At 36.0% G+C, this 21,223-nt stretch overlaps 1 protein-coding gene across 1 annotated transcript in view; it reads right to left on the bottom strand.

Annotated features, from left to right (window-relative positions):
* Positions 1-12,121: 12,121 nt before the first annotated feature.
* Positions 12,122-21,223, bottom strand: part of LOC125239541 (zinc finger protein 782-like) — a 35,913-nt gene continuing 26,811 nt past the window's right edge. Inside the window, exon 4 of the mRNA XM_048147156.1 lies at positions 12,122-12,172. Coding sequence (XP_048003113.1) covers positions 12,149-12,172 — 24 coding nt within the window. The 3' untranslated portion in view covers positions 12,122-12,148. The remainder of the gene's footprint in view (positions 12,173-21,223) is intronic.

Raw genomic sequence — 21,223 nt, 5'->3', positions numbered from 1 at the left:
GTTTCAGTAATAAGGTTAAATTTCGTATGGCAAAAAATGTGATTGAGCTATCCCCTGTAAAGATCTTTGTGTCAACATTATTCAGTGACGTCATCACTGTCATACATTGGGGATACCAGTTAATTTTCAAAATTGGGGGATGTCTGAAAATTTTAAAATCGCCTGATATTTTTTCTGGTGATAGGAATAACCATGTCTATTTACAGAAAAAATTTACAGATTTTTTGGTAGCACCATACATTTTATAAAAATTAAAACGTGTTGTATGACTGCGCGTACGGCCCATTACGGCTGTTGTGAGATTTGTCTTAGTTTAAAAAAGTTTGACCATTTTGTATCTGTGTTGTCAGCTTGACATTCTTCTCTGAGAATTCATAACATAACCTAAATGGTGCTACGACTATCTTCACTCTCGAAGCCCAGACCTTGATTTTACTGGCTTAAAACGACGACCTTTGATTTTAAACCCCTAATTCTGCGTGCATTAACGAAGACGTTTGCTTGCCCTGCTTGCTGCCGACGGCCTTTGCTTTGAACCCCGGATCTGACAGATACCGATTTTGTAAGAGCTAATTCATCTAATTTGCTAAAATGTACGTGGAACAGCGAAAAAACCAACGCCTGTGAAGAAGAAATTGATGAAAGATGCAGAGATATTTTGGACAGAGAATGTGTACAAGTACTTTTACGCGATATAAGGATCCCAAAACATGCTAACAACTTGTTCTAAAACCAACCAACAAAACCCAGATTTAAAATTCTTCATATTAAGAAAGGAGCTGAAGGAACGTTGGTGGTGTCAATAGGTTGGCAGGAACTGCCTAACCCGAGTGCTGCTGTGAAGACCATATGAGTATAAGACACCCTGTCTTGTTTACTATCCTTAAAATGCATTTACAGTCACCGGCAATAATATCATAAAAAAGAAGCCGAATAAATATCCGAGACGGTGGCATTTTATAAAAGGTGTATTTTTTGGATAAAGATACCAATAGAAAAAATCTAGTAAAATATATTTTTTTTTAATTTGCAAGACCCTATAATAAAATACGATTGATTTATTTTATTGTATTGTTTTATTTTACTTCGAGTTGTGGGTGTGTGTCATGTGTCGAGTTACTGTCAAGTCATTACAGTCGAATTCAGTCGGCTATGGCTTTTCAGATTCTTTGATGGCCCTCCATACTGTTAAGCGGGAACATTTATTTTTATTTTATGTTTCCTATATTTTTATGATAAATTCATACACTTTTAAAGTACTGTTGTACCTTTACAACCTAAGGAAGAGCGGTGGCTCCCCACACAGGCAATATTGCTTACCGGGAGTCATCATCCCTGTATATCATGAAATTTGTGTTTTTTATGAATAAACTATTTTGTATTTGTATAAATTGCATATTTAAATCTAGGATATAAATTGAATTGTGAATGAAGCGAAGTATTATATAAGTAATTGAATACTGAGTGTAGTGTATAGGTGTCTCGAGTACATATGGCAGTCGGTGTCCGAGTGCGATGGAGCACGGACGTGCGGTGTGTATTGGCGAGCCAACCCGATGTCTATAGTGTCATAGTGTGACATTACAAGTGGCGACGAGGATAAAAGCAAGTACTTACCACGTGAATCTAGTATTCGGAAAAGATGGGATAGAAACATAAGTAACATAACCTATAAAATCGAGTAACGATGCGCCATGATGCACCGTTATCTTTTTGTAAACAGGTTTGGTTACCTGCCGTTTTAAATTACTGGCATTCTTAGTAGTTTCGGAACGTAATTAAGCTAAATGAAAGTGTTCATTAAATACTACAAAGCGAAATGATTATAACGGCAGTTTTTCAAGAATTAAGTCAAAACCAAATAAAAATAAATGAAATGTTATTTCTTTCAACCGTGCGAATATAAACCTTAAGCAGGTAGCCGAACGATGCAATTAATAAAATGTTTGAGGCAATTGACAACATACGGCCAGCCTTCCTAGATTGTCATGCCTATACAGGTGTCGGTGTGTGGCTCCTACCTACCTAGTAAACGGTTTGGTTACCTACCTAGATTGCCAAATGTTTTTAGGTACCAAAATGTTATTTGAGTTTATGTGTAGTGGGTTTATAAAATTGATTTATTATTTACATAAATCACAGCCCGGAATCATTACAATAATTTCCGTCCAACCAAAAGAAATGATATTTATTTTTAATTAGTGAAGTTACCATCTACCTGTTGGTTGGTTTAATACACAAAATTATGTGATGTTGCTAAATTTATGAATGGTTAAGCTATTTACCTAAATAAGGCATTTACTTGAATGATAAAATGTTGTACAACCATCACACTTAAATGTCCTATGGTAGCATTAGTCGATGTTTGAGAGTAAGGTGAAAACCAAAACAAACTAGATAAATACTTACCTAAGTAGGTATACTTCCTTACAGGGGTGAATTTACGTAAAAGTAACGTAAGTCACGACTTCATTAAGGGTTATTTGAACTACAGCTGCAAATGAAAGGATCTATGCATATGTCGGGAAAGTAACACTTATTTAGAGATAGATTATCACTTGAACGTGAATCTTTTGAATTGATTGAACATGCCATAAAATCGTGACTAATACTCTTGTCGCGGATTGACTTACGTAAACATTCCTAACGCCGATTTCGAGCAGTTTTATCTGAGTATTTAATTACTTAAAAACCAGAAAACTAGATGGGTTCACATTAAGTGCTAAATATACCTACTTATAATAAATAAAGAAATATACACCCTGTTGTTATTGGATTACGTTAACTTAAAAAAAAAAAAAAAAAAAAAGAGATTCATTACATCAAATACAATTAATTTATCTATGAAACTAGCGTCGTAATTCTTGCGGTTATCGAGTTAAAAAAAGTGCTGAATACAACAATTCCTAATGTTATTTGTTTTGACATATGCCGTCAATCACTTGACTCTAACTTGAATGTTATTCTTAAGGGTCTCTCACAATAATAAATTAATTTATTATGTATGAAAAGGATGAACATTTTTTATTGCATATTTACCTAAAAGTGATATACAGGATGGTTCTTGATAATGAACCTAACGACGTGTCAAATTTAACGAAAAAAAAAACACGGTATAGAACAAAAAAAAAATACATTTTTGAAGCACTTATGATAAGCAGTTTCCATCTAAGTATTAAATTACTTTGTCAGTAAAGTCGGCAGAAAAAAAGAGGCATTAAACGGATATGCAACTCTGTACATTCAATTGTATCGAACATTTAATTGGCACCTAAGTACTATGAAATTTTATGCCATTTGTGGCTGAAAATAAGGCATTAAATTGCGAATTTGGAAACAGCAGATTACAGAATCTGGACATTTAATTGTCATGTGTGTGAATTGGATAACAGAAATTCTGGTTATTAAGCTAGTTAATACAGCAGATTACCGAATCTGGACATTAAATTGTCATGGAAAAAAAAAACCTATTGGTAACAGAATAACAATGACCTGACCTGTACAGTGTGCACGGCTCATTCAAAGCAGATAAAATGTATCTGGTCATTAATTTGACATGACTTTAGCCTTACGAGGATAAATATAGATATATGTGGAACCAGCAGATTACTGAATCTGGACATTTAATTGTCATGTAAAATAAATGAAAAAAAAAAACATACTTACCTTGATTAAGGCAGATATATTTATCTGGTCATTAAATTGTTGTAAACATAGTTAAACAGCAATTAAAAAAAAAAAAAAAAAAAACTGAACATTGAATTGTTGAAAATATGAGCTTAATGATAATAACCTAAACACGAAGTAAATTACGGTTATACTAGTTGAACGTGCGCTTAAATGACGCTTAGATCAGATGATAAATGCTATCTGAGCCTTCAATTGTCATAATAGTAGATTGACGTCGGTCAATAAATATCATTAAATTGAAACCGAAATAAATTACACATATGAAAGAAAAAAATACCAAGGCATCCAGTGCCTGAGAGTCTGAGACAACTACCCCAGTAAAACACTCAAGTACAATGACTGAGTACTTTGAGATAGCATAAGTTGAAATATTTTCAATATAATATATTTTGACTTGTGTTAGTTAGAATCATTAAATTGATTGGGTACAGGTTGCCCCAAGAAAGTCCAGTATGGCTTCTTAATTGTCGTTGGAGGCATTTGACAGCGAAGGTGATCCTACATCAGTAGGAGTTCGGTGGGAGCGCTGGAAAAGAGCACTCTTTATATACCTAGATGCCGCTAACGTCAATCAGAGTGAAAAGAGTGAAAAAAAATAAATAAATAAAGATAGTTCATTGGTCTGACATTGCATTGTATATAAAAAAAACACGTAGTGGTGCAGCTGAATTGAATAAAATTAAGCGAACGCTTGATACATTTCAACAACGCGGAAAAAAAAAGAAGTTGCTAACTCTGCTTACCGTCAACAAGGCTTTGTCAGTATGGGTGACCTCAAGAGAAAGACATGCCTATTTAAGTTGATCTATGATAGATTTTCAAAGACAATCTACGTCAGTTGAAAATCATTACAAAAATATATTGGTACTGAAGGTACTCGTTATCAGTTAGGGTAATAGGTACATACTGCAGAGATTCATGTAGGTGAATCTCATACAAGTCAGGTGTCCAGTTAAAACAAATAAACTAATGGATGTGTGAGCCTCTATTGAACTAATATAGAAAAAAAAAATAAGAAATAAAAATGCTGAACTTGTTTGCGTAATTTCACGGGAGGATATTGAAATGTGGTCTCTCTTTCGTGAATACATATTAAATTTGTATAAGATTTTCCAAGCGAACTAGTAACCTAAGTTTGTAAATTTATAAAATAAATCTCACTAGTGACCTTATTTCGTCTGGTCAAGAAAATGAATAAAAGGACAACAATCAGCGGCTGAATCAGCTTTGTCTGTAGTGATTGTAAAATGTTAAATAATCACAGATTTCAATGCTTCACGTCAATTATCTAGGTACCTAACTACTTACAATGCACATTGTTTAGAAGTTAGGGAACATGATTCTATTCTATATATAAATGGATTGATAGACGGATGTGAAGTTAAGGGTACAACTGAGAGAAATTTGCCTTGTGAATCTAACAAACTCGTCTTGTTGCGTGTTTATCTGTTTGAAACAATAGTATTTTAGTAAAGGGAATAAATCACAATATTGATGATACAAGTCGAATTTGTACGAACCAAACAACAAGGTCAAACTTGTTAAAATATATTTTATTGAATCAGCCAAACATATGTTTAAATCAATCGTGGTACCTGGGGAGAAACACTGTGCTTACCTACTACGAGGTAGTTACCTCGTAGTTCGGTGAGCTGTATAAGTATTCTGTTACTCCTGTTACTCCGGTCAATTTCAGTATGACTTGATGCCTTGTAAATGGGCATGCTGATTTGTTCGGTTAACAGCGCAAAGAAAGTAAATGAAGGAGATAATATTTGGGTAATAATTTAGATAATATTTTATCAAAGGAATGGAATGCACTCCCACCATAGATGTTCCCAGAAAAATACGACCTCGGTCTCTTTAAGATAAAAGTGAATATGCTAAGTATTACTGAATCGGTGAGCTCCATCTTCGACTATATCTTCACCTTCCATCGGGTGTGACTATGGTCAATCGCCAATCAGCCAAAAAAAAAAAAAAAAAAAGTGGTTTTGTAATTTCTTTAATAATCATATTATAAAATAGCCTAGCCTAAGAGTTAAGATCTTAAGATAGATAAAGAGAAAATAATAATAAAAAAAAGATGTTGATAAAATACTTTAAAAGAAAAGTGTTATCTAAAATATATACATACTGTGTAGATATAAATCGGATGTTAGTATAATTGGGTCAATTGGGTAAGCACTTCTTAAATAGTATATGAACAGCTATCTATTTTAGAAAATTAATCGTTGATTACTTTGTGTGGTACAAAGAATCTACGAGAAAGAAAGCTGATCATGATGAAACAAAATCAATAAAACGATAAAGTGGATACGTGACCCTGAATAGGATTTTAATGCATATTCTATATAGTATCTCTATGTATTACAATGCAATGAATCACGAGCCCTTTCGATCCAGAAAAAAAAACAGTAGACAGTAAAAGTTTTAATAACTATGCACTGCAATTTATAAATAAATTTATGAGTAGATCTAACTAAACATTATAATATCCGTAAGTATTATGAATTGCATTAGATGAAATGAAAAATGAAATAAAATGAAATAAATGTTTATTCAAAAACTAAACCTACAACTAAATTTATCTTCTGCCAAACCAGAGTATGGTTTGTCGGCAGACGAGGCTCCAGATACATTAGGTTCTATAACTAAATACTTATATGTACTATTTACTAGTTACTAGCAATAATAGGTGCATATAATGAAGTATAGGGCCGATACAATCAGTTATCAATGTTATCATCAATAATTACCTAATATACATTAGACGCCTGACAAGCGACCTATAAAAAAAAAAAATGTAAATCATGAAAAGGTATGAAATTAGTGAAATATTATTGTACGAGCCGTACACCTTAGATGATATGATTCTTGATGGTTGATGGTGGTCTTGATAGGAACACTGATTTTTGATACACTTGTAAATTTATTGATAACCAAGGTATACTGAGTACTAGCTAGGAGCACGTATAAACATAAACTAATGCATAAATCGATGTATAGCGTAATCGCAAATACAGCGATCAATCAATCATTATTTATTTGCAATAAAACATAACTAAATGCATGCAAATGCAATCAAGCAATGCAAAGCAATTCTAATCAAGTCATAATTATATTAATTTTAATGCTGACGCGAGAAATGTGCGGTGCTTGCATTGTACAATTATATTGTATGCTATTGAAGAAAGAAAAAAAAAACAATCATATATGTATATAAAAAAAAAAATGTACTAATCTAGTTTTCAAAACAGTCTGAATTGAAAAAGGTAACAGATTTAAAGAAGAAGGAGTGAGACTGACATCTAGGAATTATAGTTAATAAAACACCCAAGTATGTTTGAGTATACACTGCAGGTGGTGGTGCAGCGTCCGCTCTGAGTCAACCCTCAGACCGGAATGTCCTAAACATATGACTAAAGATAGAAAATTAATCCCTAATTATAACACTACTTCACATACAGTACTAAGTGGTAATTATTTAAATATTTATAAAAAAAAATTAAAACAAGAAAGGGATGTAGTGTATAGGTGTCTCGAGTACATATGGCAGTCGGTGTCCGAGTGCGATGGAGCACGGACGTGCGGTGTGTATTGGCGAGCCAACCCGATGTCTATAGTGTCATAGTGTGACATTACACTGAGTGTTAGCAAGGGATTCAAAAAAGTGTTAAGCCAAAGGTGGAAACAATATTTCACATCAGATCCCCATTTTTAAATGGGTTCCTTTCTTCCCTGCACTGTGAGGAGGGTGCAAAGTGGCACTTTTCCTCTTTGCTATGAGAGAGTTAAGTGATACTTTTCCCTTCAAGGACACATTTTTTTTACATGTTTACATACCATTTTTTATGTTCATGTAGCATATCATTATACATATATAAATTTGTATGTATAGCAAAATTATTTCCACCTTGGGCGTTAACACTTGAATCCCTCACTACGCTCAGGATTCAATTTAAGAATACCTTGCTACGCTCAGGATTCAATTTAAGCTCTCGCCGTAAATATCTCATTTTGCTCCCTTGTTACACAATCTACTATTGCTACCATTTGACACTTGTTTTACACATCATATAAGCAAATACCAAAATATGAATCAGGGCTGTTGTAAGAATATTATGCACTTAATCGACACATTTTTTTCTATACATAATATTATGTGCAAACACTTTTCGTAGAGTTATTAAATAATTTAAACAGGCCATATAAAGTTAAGTGTCACTTTCCTCCCTCCTAACAGGGCACAAAAGTACCCTTTCTGAATGAGTGATGTGAAAAGAAAGTTTCCATCTGCAACTCGTTTTGATTGCAGATGAAGCAAATGACGTGCATACTAACAAAATCATTTGCTCATAGGAAAGCAGTAGGTGTCACATCGCAAACTCATTTCCTCTTTGAGCGCTAAATACTTAAATCAGACACAATTAACCAACAATCTAAAGTTATTTGCTTAGGGCACAGGTCCTTCTTATCTGTAGGTAGGTGCGCTTATGGAGCACTACTTGGAGTTAGTCTGTTTTCACATTATTCGATCCGATATCAGATGTCGGAAGGATTTCAATGGAAAAAATCCAAGACGACGCCTGTAATGTATGGAATATCGGCCCGACATCCGATATCGGATCGGATAATCTGAAAACGTACTTATAGGTGTTAAAATGAATAATATAGGTAAATAAAGATAAAGTCAAATTTAGGTTTATTACACTCATTAACATGTAGTTGTGCTTTTCAAAATTAACGGGATACACATTCTCTGTCCAAAATATCTCTGCATCTTTCATCAACTTCTTCTTCACAGGCGTTATTTTTGTCGCTGTTCCACATTTTAGCAAATTAGATGAATTAGCTCTTACAAAATCGGTATCGGTCAGATCCGGGGTTCAAAGCAAAGGCCGTCGGCAGCAAGCAGGGCAAGCAAACGTCTTCGTTAATGCACGCAGAATTAGGGGTTTAAAATCAAAGGTCGTCGTTTTAAGCCAGTAAAATCAAGGTCTGGGCTTCGAGAGTGAAGATAGTCGTAGCACCATTTAGGTTATGTTATGAATTCTCAGAGAAGAATGCATGGACGTATATTTCAGTGGAAGAATGTCAAGCTGACAACACAGATACAAAATGGTTAAACTTTTTTAAACTAAGACAAATCTCACAACAGCCGAAATGGGCCGTACGCGCAGTCATACAACACGTTTTAATTTTTATAAAATGTATGGTGCTACCAAAAAATCTGTAAATTTTGTCTGTAAATAGAAATGGTTATTCCTATCACCAGAAAAAATATCAGGCGATTTTAAAATTTTCAGACCTCCCCCAATACAAATCTTTGATTTATGGGCATTAAAATAATTACATTATAATTATTTTCTAATTCTTTAAAATATATCGAAACCCTACTTTGAATATAACACTAAAATAAAATAAGAAGTTTTAAAGTCAGGTAATCTATATCTATATCTATATACATATATAAAATGCTAACGCTAATGTACGTATGTCCGGGGTTTTTTCTATCACTATCAATTCCAATCAACCCCCTGTTGGGGTGGTAAATACCCTTTGGTCTCTAGATGAAAGTAAGGGAGTTTGGTCGCGGTGGGTGGAAGTGGGTGGCTGTGGGTGGCGAAAATGTTAAAAAAATATATATCTGTCCTTCTTCTGTATTGTACATCTCTACTTCTGTATCACGCAATATAATTTTAAATGTGTCACGCAATATAAAAAATGTGGGTAAGTGCATCTGTACTTATATATCTGTACTTCTGGAAAGTTCTAAAAATTTCTGAAATGATCTAGAAAAGTCCAGAATGTGTGTAAATGTTTCAATCGATATGGAATGTTCTAGAAAGTTCTAGATACTTCTGGAAAGTTCTAATATTTTCTAGAATAATCTAGAACGTTCCAAAATCTGCAAAACTGAATGTAGTTGATATAGAATGTTCTGGAAAGTTCTGATATTTTCTAGAATGATCTAAAAGGTTCCAAAATGTGTAAAACTGAATGTATTTGATATAGAATGCTCTGGAAAATTCTAATATTTTCTAGAATATTCTAGAACGTTCCAAAATGTGTTAAACTGAATGTAGTTGATATATAATGTTCTGGAAAGTTCTAATATTTTCTAGAATGTTCTAAAACGTTCCAAAATGTTTAAAACTGAATGTAGTTGATATAGAATGTTCTGGAAAGTTCTAATATTTTCTAGAATGATCTAGAACGTTCCAAAACGTGCAAAACTGAATGTAATTGATATAGAATATTCTGGAAAGTTCTGATATTTTCTAGAATGATCTAGAACGTTCCAAAATGTGCAAAACTGAATACAGTTGATATAGAATGCTCTGGAAAATTCTAATATTTTCTAGAATGTTCTAGAACGTTCCAAAATGTGTTAAACTGAATTAAGTTTTACATATTTATGAAATTTCTACATTATTCCATAAGTTTTCAGAACTTTCTAGAACATTCCATATAGATTGAAACATTTACACACATTCTGGACTTTTCTAGATCATTTCAGAAATTTTTAGAACATTCCAGAACATTCTTATGAACAACATTAAGTTTTACACGTTTTGGAACGTTCTAGAACATTCTAGAAAATATAAGAACTTTCCCGAACATTCTAAATCTAAATATATAAAAGAAGAAACTGACTGACTGACTGACTGGCTGACTAACATATCAACGCACAGCCGAACCGCTGGTCCTAGAGATTCCAAATTTGGCACGTAGGTTCCTTATATAATGTAGTCGCTACGGGACGAGACGGGACGGGCCGGGACAGGAATAAGGTTAGGGATAAGGATAGGGATAGGGACAGGGACAGGGACAGCGACAGGGACAGGGATAGGGATAATATGGGTATCGTTAGAGAGATATGCAGGCAGTGTAAAACGCAGTGCAAAAAGCAGGCGGCTCAGTGGGAAGGGATCGTTGTTGTAAGGGATAATGCAAGAAAGTACTTTTTACCCACCGACCATTAGTGTCGAAATACGGGCTATGTGGGTTGTTTATAAAGGTTTCCCCAGCGTATATAGAATACATACCTACTCATACCTGCTACCTACGCAGAGGTCGATGTGGTAACATTTCTACAATCATTGCAAGCATTTCTTTAAAAACAACAGTATTATGTGTAATCGAAATAATCGCAGACAAATGTACCTACAGAGAAACCTACGGATCCAAATGAAAATCTTAATTTTTGTATACGTTTGAATAAAAATACTTTTAGTACGCGGGCGAAGCAGCGGGTAAAAGCTAGTACATATATAAAATGCTAACGCTAATGTACGTATGTCCGGGGTTTTCTCTATCACTATCAATTCCAATCAACCCCCCGTTGGGGTGGTAAATACGCCTTGGTCTCTAGATGAAAGTAAGGGAGTTTGGTCGCGGTGGGTGGAAGTGGGTGGCGAAAATGTTAAAAAAATATATATCTGTCCTTCTTCTGTACTGTACATCTCTACTTCTGTATCACGCAATATAATTTTAAATGTGTCACGCAATATAAAAAATGTGGGTAAGTGCATCTGTACTTATATATCTGTACTTCTGGAAAGTTCTAAAAATTTCTGGAATGATCTATAAAAGTCCAGAATTTGTGTAAATGTTTCAATCGATCTGGAATGTTCTAGAAAGTTCTAGACACTTCTGGAAAGTTCTAATATTTTCTAGAATAATCTAGAACGTTACAAAATCTGCAAAACTGAATGTAGTTGATATATAATGTTCTGGAAAGTTCTAATATTTTCTAGAATGATCTAGAACGTTCCAAAACGTGCAAAACTGAATGTAATTGATATAGAATATTCTGGAAAGTTCCAAAATGTGCAAAACTGAATACAGTTGATATAGAATGTTCTGGAAAATTCTAATATTTTCTAGAATGTTCTAGAACGTTCCAAAATGTGTTAAACTGAATTAAGTTTTACATATTTATGAAATTTCTACATTATTCCATAAGTTTTCAGAACTTTCTAGAACATTCCATATCGATTGAAACATTTACACACATTCTGGACTTTTCTAGATCATTTCAGAAATTTTTAGAACATTCCAGAACATTCTTATGAACAACATTAAGTTTTACACGTTTTGGAACGTTGTAGAACATTCTAGAAAATATAAGAACTTTCCCGAACATTCTAAATCTAAATATATAAAAGAAGAAACTGACTGACTGACTGACTGGCTGACTAACATATCAACGCACAGCCGAAACTGTTCCAAACTCTGGGGAATAAGTTTGGAACAAAGAGAATTAAAACATTGCCTGAATTCATCTCCAAAGGTTTATCAACTATAACTGCTATCATTATAACTCAATCTGTATAAACGTCAGTCAAGCAAAGGAATGATTCATACCTTTGGTTAGCAGTGGCTACACTGCATGTATGGAATGACTGTTAGAGCCTTTCTCTAACCGCTGTCCTCGTTGCTTCCACACTGGTCAGCATGACTGGCATCTCAAGATCTGTATTAAAAAGGGGTAACTATGACTTACAAAGTCACTACTAAATTATCTCTATATAATATCACACATTTAGTTCTATGCAAGTATTATTACAAGGTTAATCTCATATTATATTCTTTCCATTATAGGTTCTCAAATCTCACTGCAATCATTAATTCCAAGTTGCTTATTAAAGTTATCACAGTTCCAACTATTTCATCATCATCATCATTATTATGACCATCATCATGTTCATTCCCTTTGAACTACATAAATGTAGTACTTAAATACATATGTAAAGTATCTCAAAGATACTTTCCAGTCACCATTATGGTGCATCAATATTCATACCAAAGTACTACACAAATAATGCAGTAAATCAGTAAACAAAGTCAATTTCTAACAACATTTGTCTTTCATTATAGTTGCTATTATCTCAACTAATGTATTGAGATATATCAACTCAATTCAGCATATTAATAAAAACAATGTCAACTGTCACGACACGAATGTCGCTGATTTTGTTTTATTTGTAAATAAACATATTTTTGACCAACATGGCGAAAAATTAGCCAATTTTTAAAAAATCAACACCTTTTTCACAGTTATATATTGTCGCAGAATTTTACGCTATCGAAAAACCAGATATTCATACCAACTCCTACTCAGTTCGCTTGAGTTTGACATATTTGATTACGCTGTCAAATCACCGATTTTTATGCATCAAGAAAAATATGATCTTCATAAAGATGTAGGCTGCTCCGACCTGTACTGAGCCGCGGGCGGCCAAAGGCCTAGCAGCCGCCGCGGCCCGCGACGGCGCACCGCAGTCCTGCTGCCAGCCGTGACAGCTGTGCCTACAGATCTAGTGACAGACGTTTGTTTTTATATATAATATTGTGTTTTGTGGCTTTTTCACTCTTAATAGGTATTTATTTTTAGTTATAGTTGTATTTTTACTTTTATGTATTTAGTTTTTAAGTTCTCATGCAGGCCGCGACCCAATCTGGTGATAGCACGTCTTCCACTATCCATCCTTGTCCGTTGTGTTCAAAAACCTTCGAAACTAGCCGTGGCTTAAATATACATAAAACCAAAATCCATCGTAATGCTCTCAGCCAAAATGATTCCCCGCTTATACTAGCCAACACACCACCCATTCATCATCATCCGTTCCATGTTCGTCTCAGTAGTCTTAAACAAAACATCCCAATAATTAAACGGATTCCGCGCGGTGCCAGAATTTCTGTAGCAACTCACCTTAGCGACCTCATAAAAAAGTGCTGTGATAGTAATACGATTGAGGATTGGCACAATCTCCTTCTGTTTCCATATATGATATTACATGCAAAAGTTGACAACGAAAATATATCTCTGACTCAGAAGATTAAAAATAATTGCAGTAACTTTTCGATTCCTCCAACCTCAACCGCACCTAGTCATCTTCCTAAAAGCTCCAATGAAATCAAATGCATTGAAAATAAAATCATCGAGGGCGACCTGAAAGGTGCCGCTCGTCTTCTTTTTTCTAGTGACGTGCTATCTCCAGATAATCCAGATACCCTTTCGGCCTTACAAACTAAACATCCCCCAGCTCCCGCGGCCCCCTACTTTTTCGACCCTCCAACAGCAACTCAGTCCTGCATACAGGCAAAAAACATTGAGGTATTCAATGCCATTTGCTCGTTTAAAACCGGGTCTGCAGCAGGACTCGATGGCCTCAGCCCACAACATCTAAAGGATCTGACATGCCCGTCCTTAGGGGACGTTGGCGAACAATTAATCAATAACACCACAAAATTAATAAATAATATGTTCACAGGTAATATTAACCCTGAAATTGTACCCATTTTATATGGAGCAAATTTAATAGCGTTAACGAAAAAGGATGGTGGGGTGAGGCCAATTGCTGTTGGTGCAACACTTCGCCGCTTAGCATCCAAAATTGCCGTTCGACATATCCTACCAAAATTGCAAAAGTCTTTCGAACCGACTCAATTAGGCTTTGGAATCAAAGGAGGTTGCGAAGCCGCCGTGCACGCCCTCCGGACATTCCTTAGCGACGACCAATGCGAAGTGTTGCTCAAAATTGACGTCAAAAACGCATTTAATTCTTTGGACAGAGATACCTTGTTGGCAGAAGCAAAATCTAACATTCCCGAAATTTATAACTATCTTCTCCACTGTTACGCAGATCCAACGAAATTAATGTACCGAAAAAACGAATTATCGTCAGAAGTAGGCTGCCAACAAGGAGATCCCCTGGGGCCAGCAATTTTTAGTTTGGCAATAAATCCTATCATCCAAAATTTGAAATCTAAATTTAATGTTTGGTACTTGGATGACGGGACCCTAGGAGGCGACGCCGACACTGTACTAGCCGATCTTATAGTGATCATCCAAAGATTTAACTCCATTGGCCTACAACTAAATTTTGATAAGTGTGAATTATTCATTCAAAATTCCTGTATTAACAAAGATGACGTTGTTCAAAAATTCAACTCTCTCGCGCCTAATATAAAGTTACTCGACAAGAGTAACCTTTGCCTCCTAGGATCCCCCATCTTCGAAGAAAATTTTCCTAGTTATATTCAAAATTGCGTTTCCAAATTCGAAGAACACTCTCATCGTTTGCTCCAAATTAGCCCTCACTACGCTTTGACTGTTATAAAGTTTTGCCTATTCGTCCCGAAATTAACTTATGTGCTTCGCTGCTGCACCTTTGGAAAAATCAAAATCTTCTTTCACAAATAGATATTATAATTAAAATTAACCTAGAATCCGTCCTAAATATAAAACTCAGCGAGCAGTCTTGGACCCAGGGATCCCTTCCCATCCGGCACGGTGGGTTAGGGATCCGCAAAATTTCCAGTGTGGCATTACCAGCTTTTTTGTCGTCAGCTCATAGCTCGTCCAGTCTCATAGGAAAAATCCTACGAACAAACTGTGAGGCTGCGGGCTTGGCTGACGCCAAAAATGCTTGGTCAATTGCTTGCCCCGGTCAAAATTTTCCCGAATATCCAAATTCTCAAAGGAGCTGGGACGACATTATATGTAAATTGACCGTTAGTTCCCTCCTAGCCCAATCCGACACTGAGGGACGAGCCAGACTCCTAGCAGCTGGAACCAGCGAAGCAGGGTTCTGGCTCCATGCACACCCTTCCCCAAATTTGGGCACATTTTTAACCCCCGATACTCTCCGGATTTCAGTTTCTCTTCGTCTTGGGGTCCCGGTCTGCGCCCCCATCGCTGCCCCTGTGGCCATGAGGTTGACCGACTTGGGCACCACGGCCTTTCCTGCCAACAAAGCGCTGGCCGCTTCTCGAGGCATGCTGCCCTCAACGATGTGATCCGCCGGTCTCTTGCGTCAGTCAATGTGCCGGCCCTTTTAGAGCCGACCGGCATATCTAGGACGGACGGTAAGAGACCGGATGGGATGTCGTTGGTTCCGTGGAATATGGGACGGGTGCTGGTTTGGGACGCAACTTGCGTTGACACACTGGCCCCGTCTCATCTCCACCGAACCTCTGTGAGGGCAGCGGCAGCAGCAGAGGCGGCCGAGAAAATAAAGGTAGGAAAATACAGCGGTCTCGGCGCCGAATATATTTTTATTCCATTCGGCGTCGAGACCCTTGGTCCGTGGGGCCCTGGCGCTCTGAGTCTCTTCAAGGACTTATCGAAGAGACTAAGAGACGCCACCGGCGACCGAAGAGCTGGCAGCTTCCTCGCTCAGCGTATTAGCTTGTCAATCCAGCGAGGAAATGCTGCCAGCGTCTTCGGTACTATGCCACAGGGGCCGTTTTTAGATTTACTTTAGTTTAACTTTATTTTTATTTAGGTTAATTTAATTTTTATTTTATTTCATTTAAATGGTTATTTATGTTAAATATTATGCCTTTGTATTATGCTAAAAAAAAAAAAAAAAAAAAAAAAAAAAAAAAAAAAAAAAAAAAATTCAGCATATTCAGGATACAAAATTCCACATATGATAGTCAAACTCAATATGAAAGCTTTGTAACCATTCTCTCACAAAGTACACTTCTCAAATATAGAGAATAAATGCAGATGGTATATCACATATACAACATCAGATCAGTATAATGTCATCTTAAACATAATCATTGCAATTATCTTAACACCACTCATAAACACAACTATGGCAAGTACATTGACACCACACATAGATCAACACATTACAGATTATTAGATATATGTCATAAACAACAGAACACCTCTGTAGTACACACATTATCAAAGCCACCTTTTGGTAAATCATAGATGTTTCATAAACCACATTATCATAGCCACTTTTATCTTTCATATACCACAGAACCTCTCTGTGGTAACCACATTATCAATGCCACTTTTATCTTTCATATACCACAGAACCTCTCTGTTGTAACTACATTATCAATGCCACTTTTATCTTTCATATACCACAGAACCTCTCTGTTGTAACTACATTATCAATGCCACTCATAGATACATTACAGACTTAAGGCTATACACTTACATAGCGTCACAATCACAACGCCCCACATCAATGGCCAGCGCTTGACAAATACTTTTATGGACCCAAACTGTGTACGAAGGTTCGTCAACCTCCCAGAAAAGCGCTAATCTTGTACACATGCCTGACTGCCCTTACAGTGTTCACCATCTTGGGGGGTCCTCCCAGAGGATGCGTGAACCCATGGCCTTCAGGCGTCAGCGGCCGGGTCTAACAAACTCATCCGGCGCTTACCAAGGCCGGGGGCGACTCCAACCCCAGCCAAACTCATAACTTTCCTCATATTAAATAATTATAGCACAATTACCAAGGCTGGACCACACCCCCAGCCTCTGGTTGCGGTCGTACCAGCATCAGAGTTACCCGATGCCTGGTCCCAAACTATTTGTGACAATCCATCACAGAAAGGCCCTTATGGCAGGTATTGAGTTAGGCACAGATCCTAAATCTGCATTAAATAAGCTATCTAATACAAAAAAAATCATGGCCCTAGGCCACGTACTTTTTTTTTCAAAAATCATCAAGCATACACATGCTAAGTATTGCACTTTTGAGAAAACGTGAAAAGAAGTTTGAAACTCACTTTAAGGGTGTTCCCATTGGAAGTTACATAGATGACGATTGATTGTGTATCTCAAGGTACATTTCTTTGAGAATCAGTTGTGATTGTGTTTCATCGACTTCCAGATCATGAAAAATCGAGCTTTGATTAGGGCAAGTCGCTTATAAGAAAAAAATTAGGAAAACATATTTTTTTGGCTTTTCTTCTAATATGTTGCTATCTGAACTATAGTACATAGTTATATATGTTTCAACTTACATTTAAGGATAGAAATAAAATCCCATGGTTCATTAAATATGTATATTTTAATCAGAATATCACAATTAGAATATTTAACATCTGCTCCTATAATAATAATAATTTTCGTATAGAGACTTCTAAATTATATTTAATCAGTCTACACATTTATAACTAAAGTGTCAGAATTATTCTGCATGTCTTATTTTTTTTATTTATAAATTTTTAAAGTTACATAAAAATCACAAATTATTGACTCCCATACATTTGGGAAAAGGGCCCTTATGACCATCACAGATAAAAATTACTCATTGCTAATGTATTTTATTATTTTAGTTACTTATCTTGTATTATAACAGAATACCAAAGAAAAAATGTTATATGAAGTAAACTTAAAATCTTGATCATTAATCAGTAATTCTCATAAAACGTTTATTATAATTATTAATTCACACAGTACCTACCAGATCGATTTGTAATTCTTAATATTTGTTTTTTAATTATTTAAGACAGTATATGAAGTATATCGGAAGAAAACACATCTTACCACCGATAATGTCACCAATAAGGGACCATTCATAAACTACGTACCGTCAACTGCTGCAACATTGCCACGTGGCATCAACTGTGCCTATAATTGCATTTATAAATAAAGTGTTTGGTCGCGAGTAAGAGAGAGACAGTGGTAACGGCGGCATTAGTCAAAGGAAGAACATCTTCGCTTTGACACGCCGCCGAGTGAGGTTTGAAGTCAGATTGCACTTAGTAGCTACTCACGAGTAAGATTTTTATTTTAAAGTGACGACTAGGTACCTAAATCGGGTAATTTTTAAATTAGGTATCAAAGTACTTCATTGAATCGTACCTATATAACATAAACTAACTTATAAACAAAAGTTGTAAGTAATTACAACATTTTTTAACAACAGTTTTCATATTTTCGAACGCGCTCTGGCATAAGGGCCCTTTTCTACTAAACTTTGAGCTGAATTTTAATATAGAAATACTTAACGTACACTACTGAAACCAAGCTACAATTGCACGTCTATTCGTATATTTTACTATTTTGCATAAATTCAAAAATCGATAATTTCGAACGATTTTACAAAAACGTCGATATCTCCGTAACTAGAAACCGCCATAAGGGCCCTTTTCTTATGGATTGTCACATTTGGGGCCGCGCTGACTTAATAACAGCCATGATTGCCTTTTGACGCCCTCCATACGCCATTGTGTTGCAATCATGCTCTTTTCGTATTGCCGTCTCTCCAGACGCAAAAATCATAATTCTTAACTTAGTCTAAATAGACATAATAGTTATATTTCATAACAATCACCATTGCATTTTATAACTCTGCCTCGGCAGACTCCATCTTATGGTGCAACAATTGTTACTTCTACAAATGTTCTTAATATGAATAAACATGGAATAAACTCCAATTCAACATATTATCAACAACAGAAACACCATCATCGTAAACTTTGTAATAATGCATAGCAATAATATTCAATCATGAAAAGTTAGTTTTAGGTTAAATGTACGAGAACGTTTTGGGAGAATAACTCCTCTTTTATCATAGAGATATAAAACACCACTTAGCTTTCCCTGATGACTCAGCCTTCGATGAGCACTGACTCGAATATTATTTACATAATTAAATTCAACACGCCATAAAGTGACAAACAGGTTTTTACCGGTTTGAATGGAGGTTGTTTCGTTCAGTTGGTAGTGTTGCCAGGTAACTCGCGAAACGTCGCGACAGAAACCGCTGGTCCTAGAGATTCCAAATTAGCACGTAGGTTCCTTATATAATGTAGTCGCTACGGGACGAGACGGGACGGGCCGGGACAGGAATAAGGTTAGGGATAAGGATAGGGATAGGGACAGGGACAGGGACAGCGACAGGGACAGGGATAGGGATAAGGATAATATGGGTATCGTTAGAGAGATATGCAGGCAGTGTAAAACGCAGTGCAAAAAGCAGGCGGCTCAGTGGGAAGGGATCGTTGTTGTAAGGGATAATGCAAGAAAGTACTTTTTACCCACCGACCATTAGTGTCGAAATACGGGCTATGTGGGTTGTATATAAAGGTTTCCCCAGCGTATATAGAATACATACCTACTCATACCTGCTACCTACGCTGTGGTCGATGTGGTAACATTTCTACAATCATTGCAAGCATTTCTTTAAAAACAATAGTATTATGTGTAATCGAAATAATCGCAGACAAATGTACCTACAGAGAAACCTACGGATCCAAATGAAAATCTTAATTTTTGTATACGTTTGAATAAAAATACTTTTAGTACGCGGGCGAAGCAGCGGGTAAAAGCTAGTATACAGATAAAAATACTACTACAATGGTAACCTCATTAACACTGGTCACACGTGCGAGAGGGACACCAGCCCAAACAATGCCCTCTCATGTGGACCGTTTTCGCTAGTCTGATACGATCAACTTTCTCTCTCGGTGATAAGGTTCAATTTAGTATGGCAAAAAATGTGATTGAGTTGTCCCCTGTCTTTGTTTAGTTGTTTTGTTTTCGTGACGCAATGGCGTTCGATACTGTTTTAAGCGCTAAGTTTTTTTTGGCGGGAACGTTGAACTGAAAAGGCGCGCTGCTGAAAATATTTTTTGTAAATTTAAATTAATTTGTACATTTTAACTTTTCACTGTTATTTTTAATGTAAAATAGTCCTTATAGTATTACATACATACATACATACATACAATCACGCCTGTATCCCACAAAGGGGTAGGCAGAACACATGAAACCACTAAAGCTTCAGTGCCACTCTTGGCAAATAAGGGGTTGAAAGAAAACGAAACTGTGGCATTGCAGTGACAGGTTGCCAGCCTCTCGCCTACGCCACAGTTTAACCCATATCCCATAGTCGCCTTCTACGACACCCACGGAAAGAAAGGGGTGGTGAAATTCTTAACCCGTCACCACACAGGCTTATAGTATTAGTTTTGTAAATATATAGTTTGTGCGTTCCCTCAATTCCCATCATGGGGGAGGGAAGCGCACGGGAAGAGCGGCCGCAAGCGGTCGCGTATTTTAGGCGAAAAACCACCGGAGGCGGAGGCAATGGAGTAGGAGTTACCTTCCTCCTACTTTACGGAGACACTCACCAAGAGATGCCTATTAAACTTCAAACTTCAAACTTTTTTATTTTGCAAGAATACACGTAAATACGGTCTTAAAACTAGGGAAGTGTCAGTGTATTCGACCAACAGGCATGCAAAAAATACTTAAACAGATTAAAAATGTCAACATGTAACTAACCTACCTTCGGAAATTACAAAACAATAAATTTTAAATCATGTCAAAAAATAGGGTAGGTTCACATTAAAGGTATTAATGGTTACAAAGCTAGGCAGAACGGAACGGTTATACATTCAATGTCAAAATAAAACTAACACAAAAACAATACAGGTAAATCAAAATTTGAATTGGAAATTGGAAAAAAAATTGGTTGTCTGTAAAGTCGGTTTACGGACGGTAGTTTAACGTGATAACGTCAAACATTACAGTAGTATAGACAGGGGCGGTCAGAGTATAGCAAAAGGGGCCCGATTCTGGGACTTTTTTCACGTTTTTTTATTTATTTATTTATTTATTTATTTATTAAAAATACACAAAAGTTAACAGTATTTCACCAAAGCACTTATGTGGTAATATAATTATGTACATGTTAAATTGACATAAATAAAAGCAAACACACTTAAAAGTTAAACTATGGTTATTACATTAATC

Source organism: Leguminivora glycinivorella, chromosome 25, assembly GCF_023078275.1.
Source record: "Leguminivora glycinivorella isolate SPB_JAAS2020 chromosome 25, LegGlyc_1.1, whole genome shotgun sequence".
NCBI lineage: Eukaryota > Metazoa > Arthropoda > Insecta > Lepidoptera > Tortricidae > Leguminivora > Leguminivora glycinivorella.
Note: the sequence above shows the minus strand (reverse complement) of the source record. Positions and strands in the feature narration are given on the sequence as shown.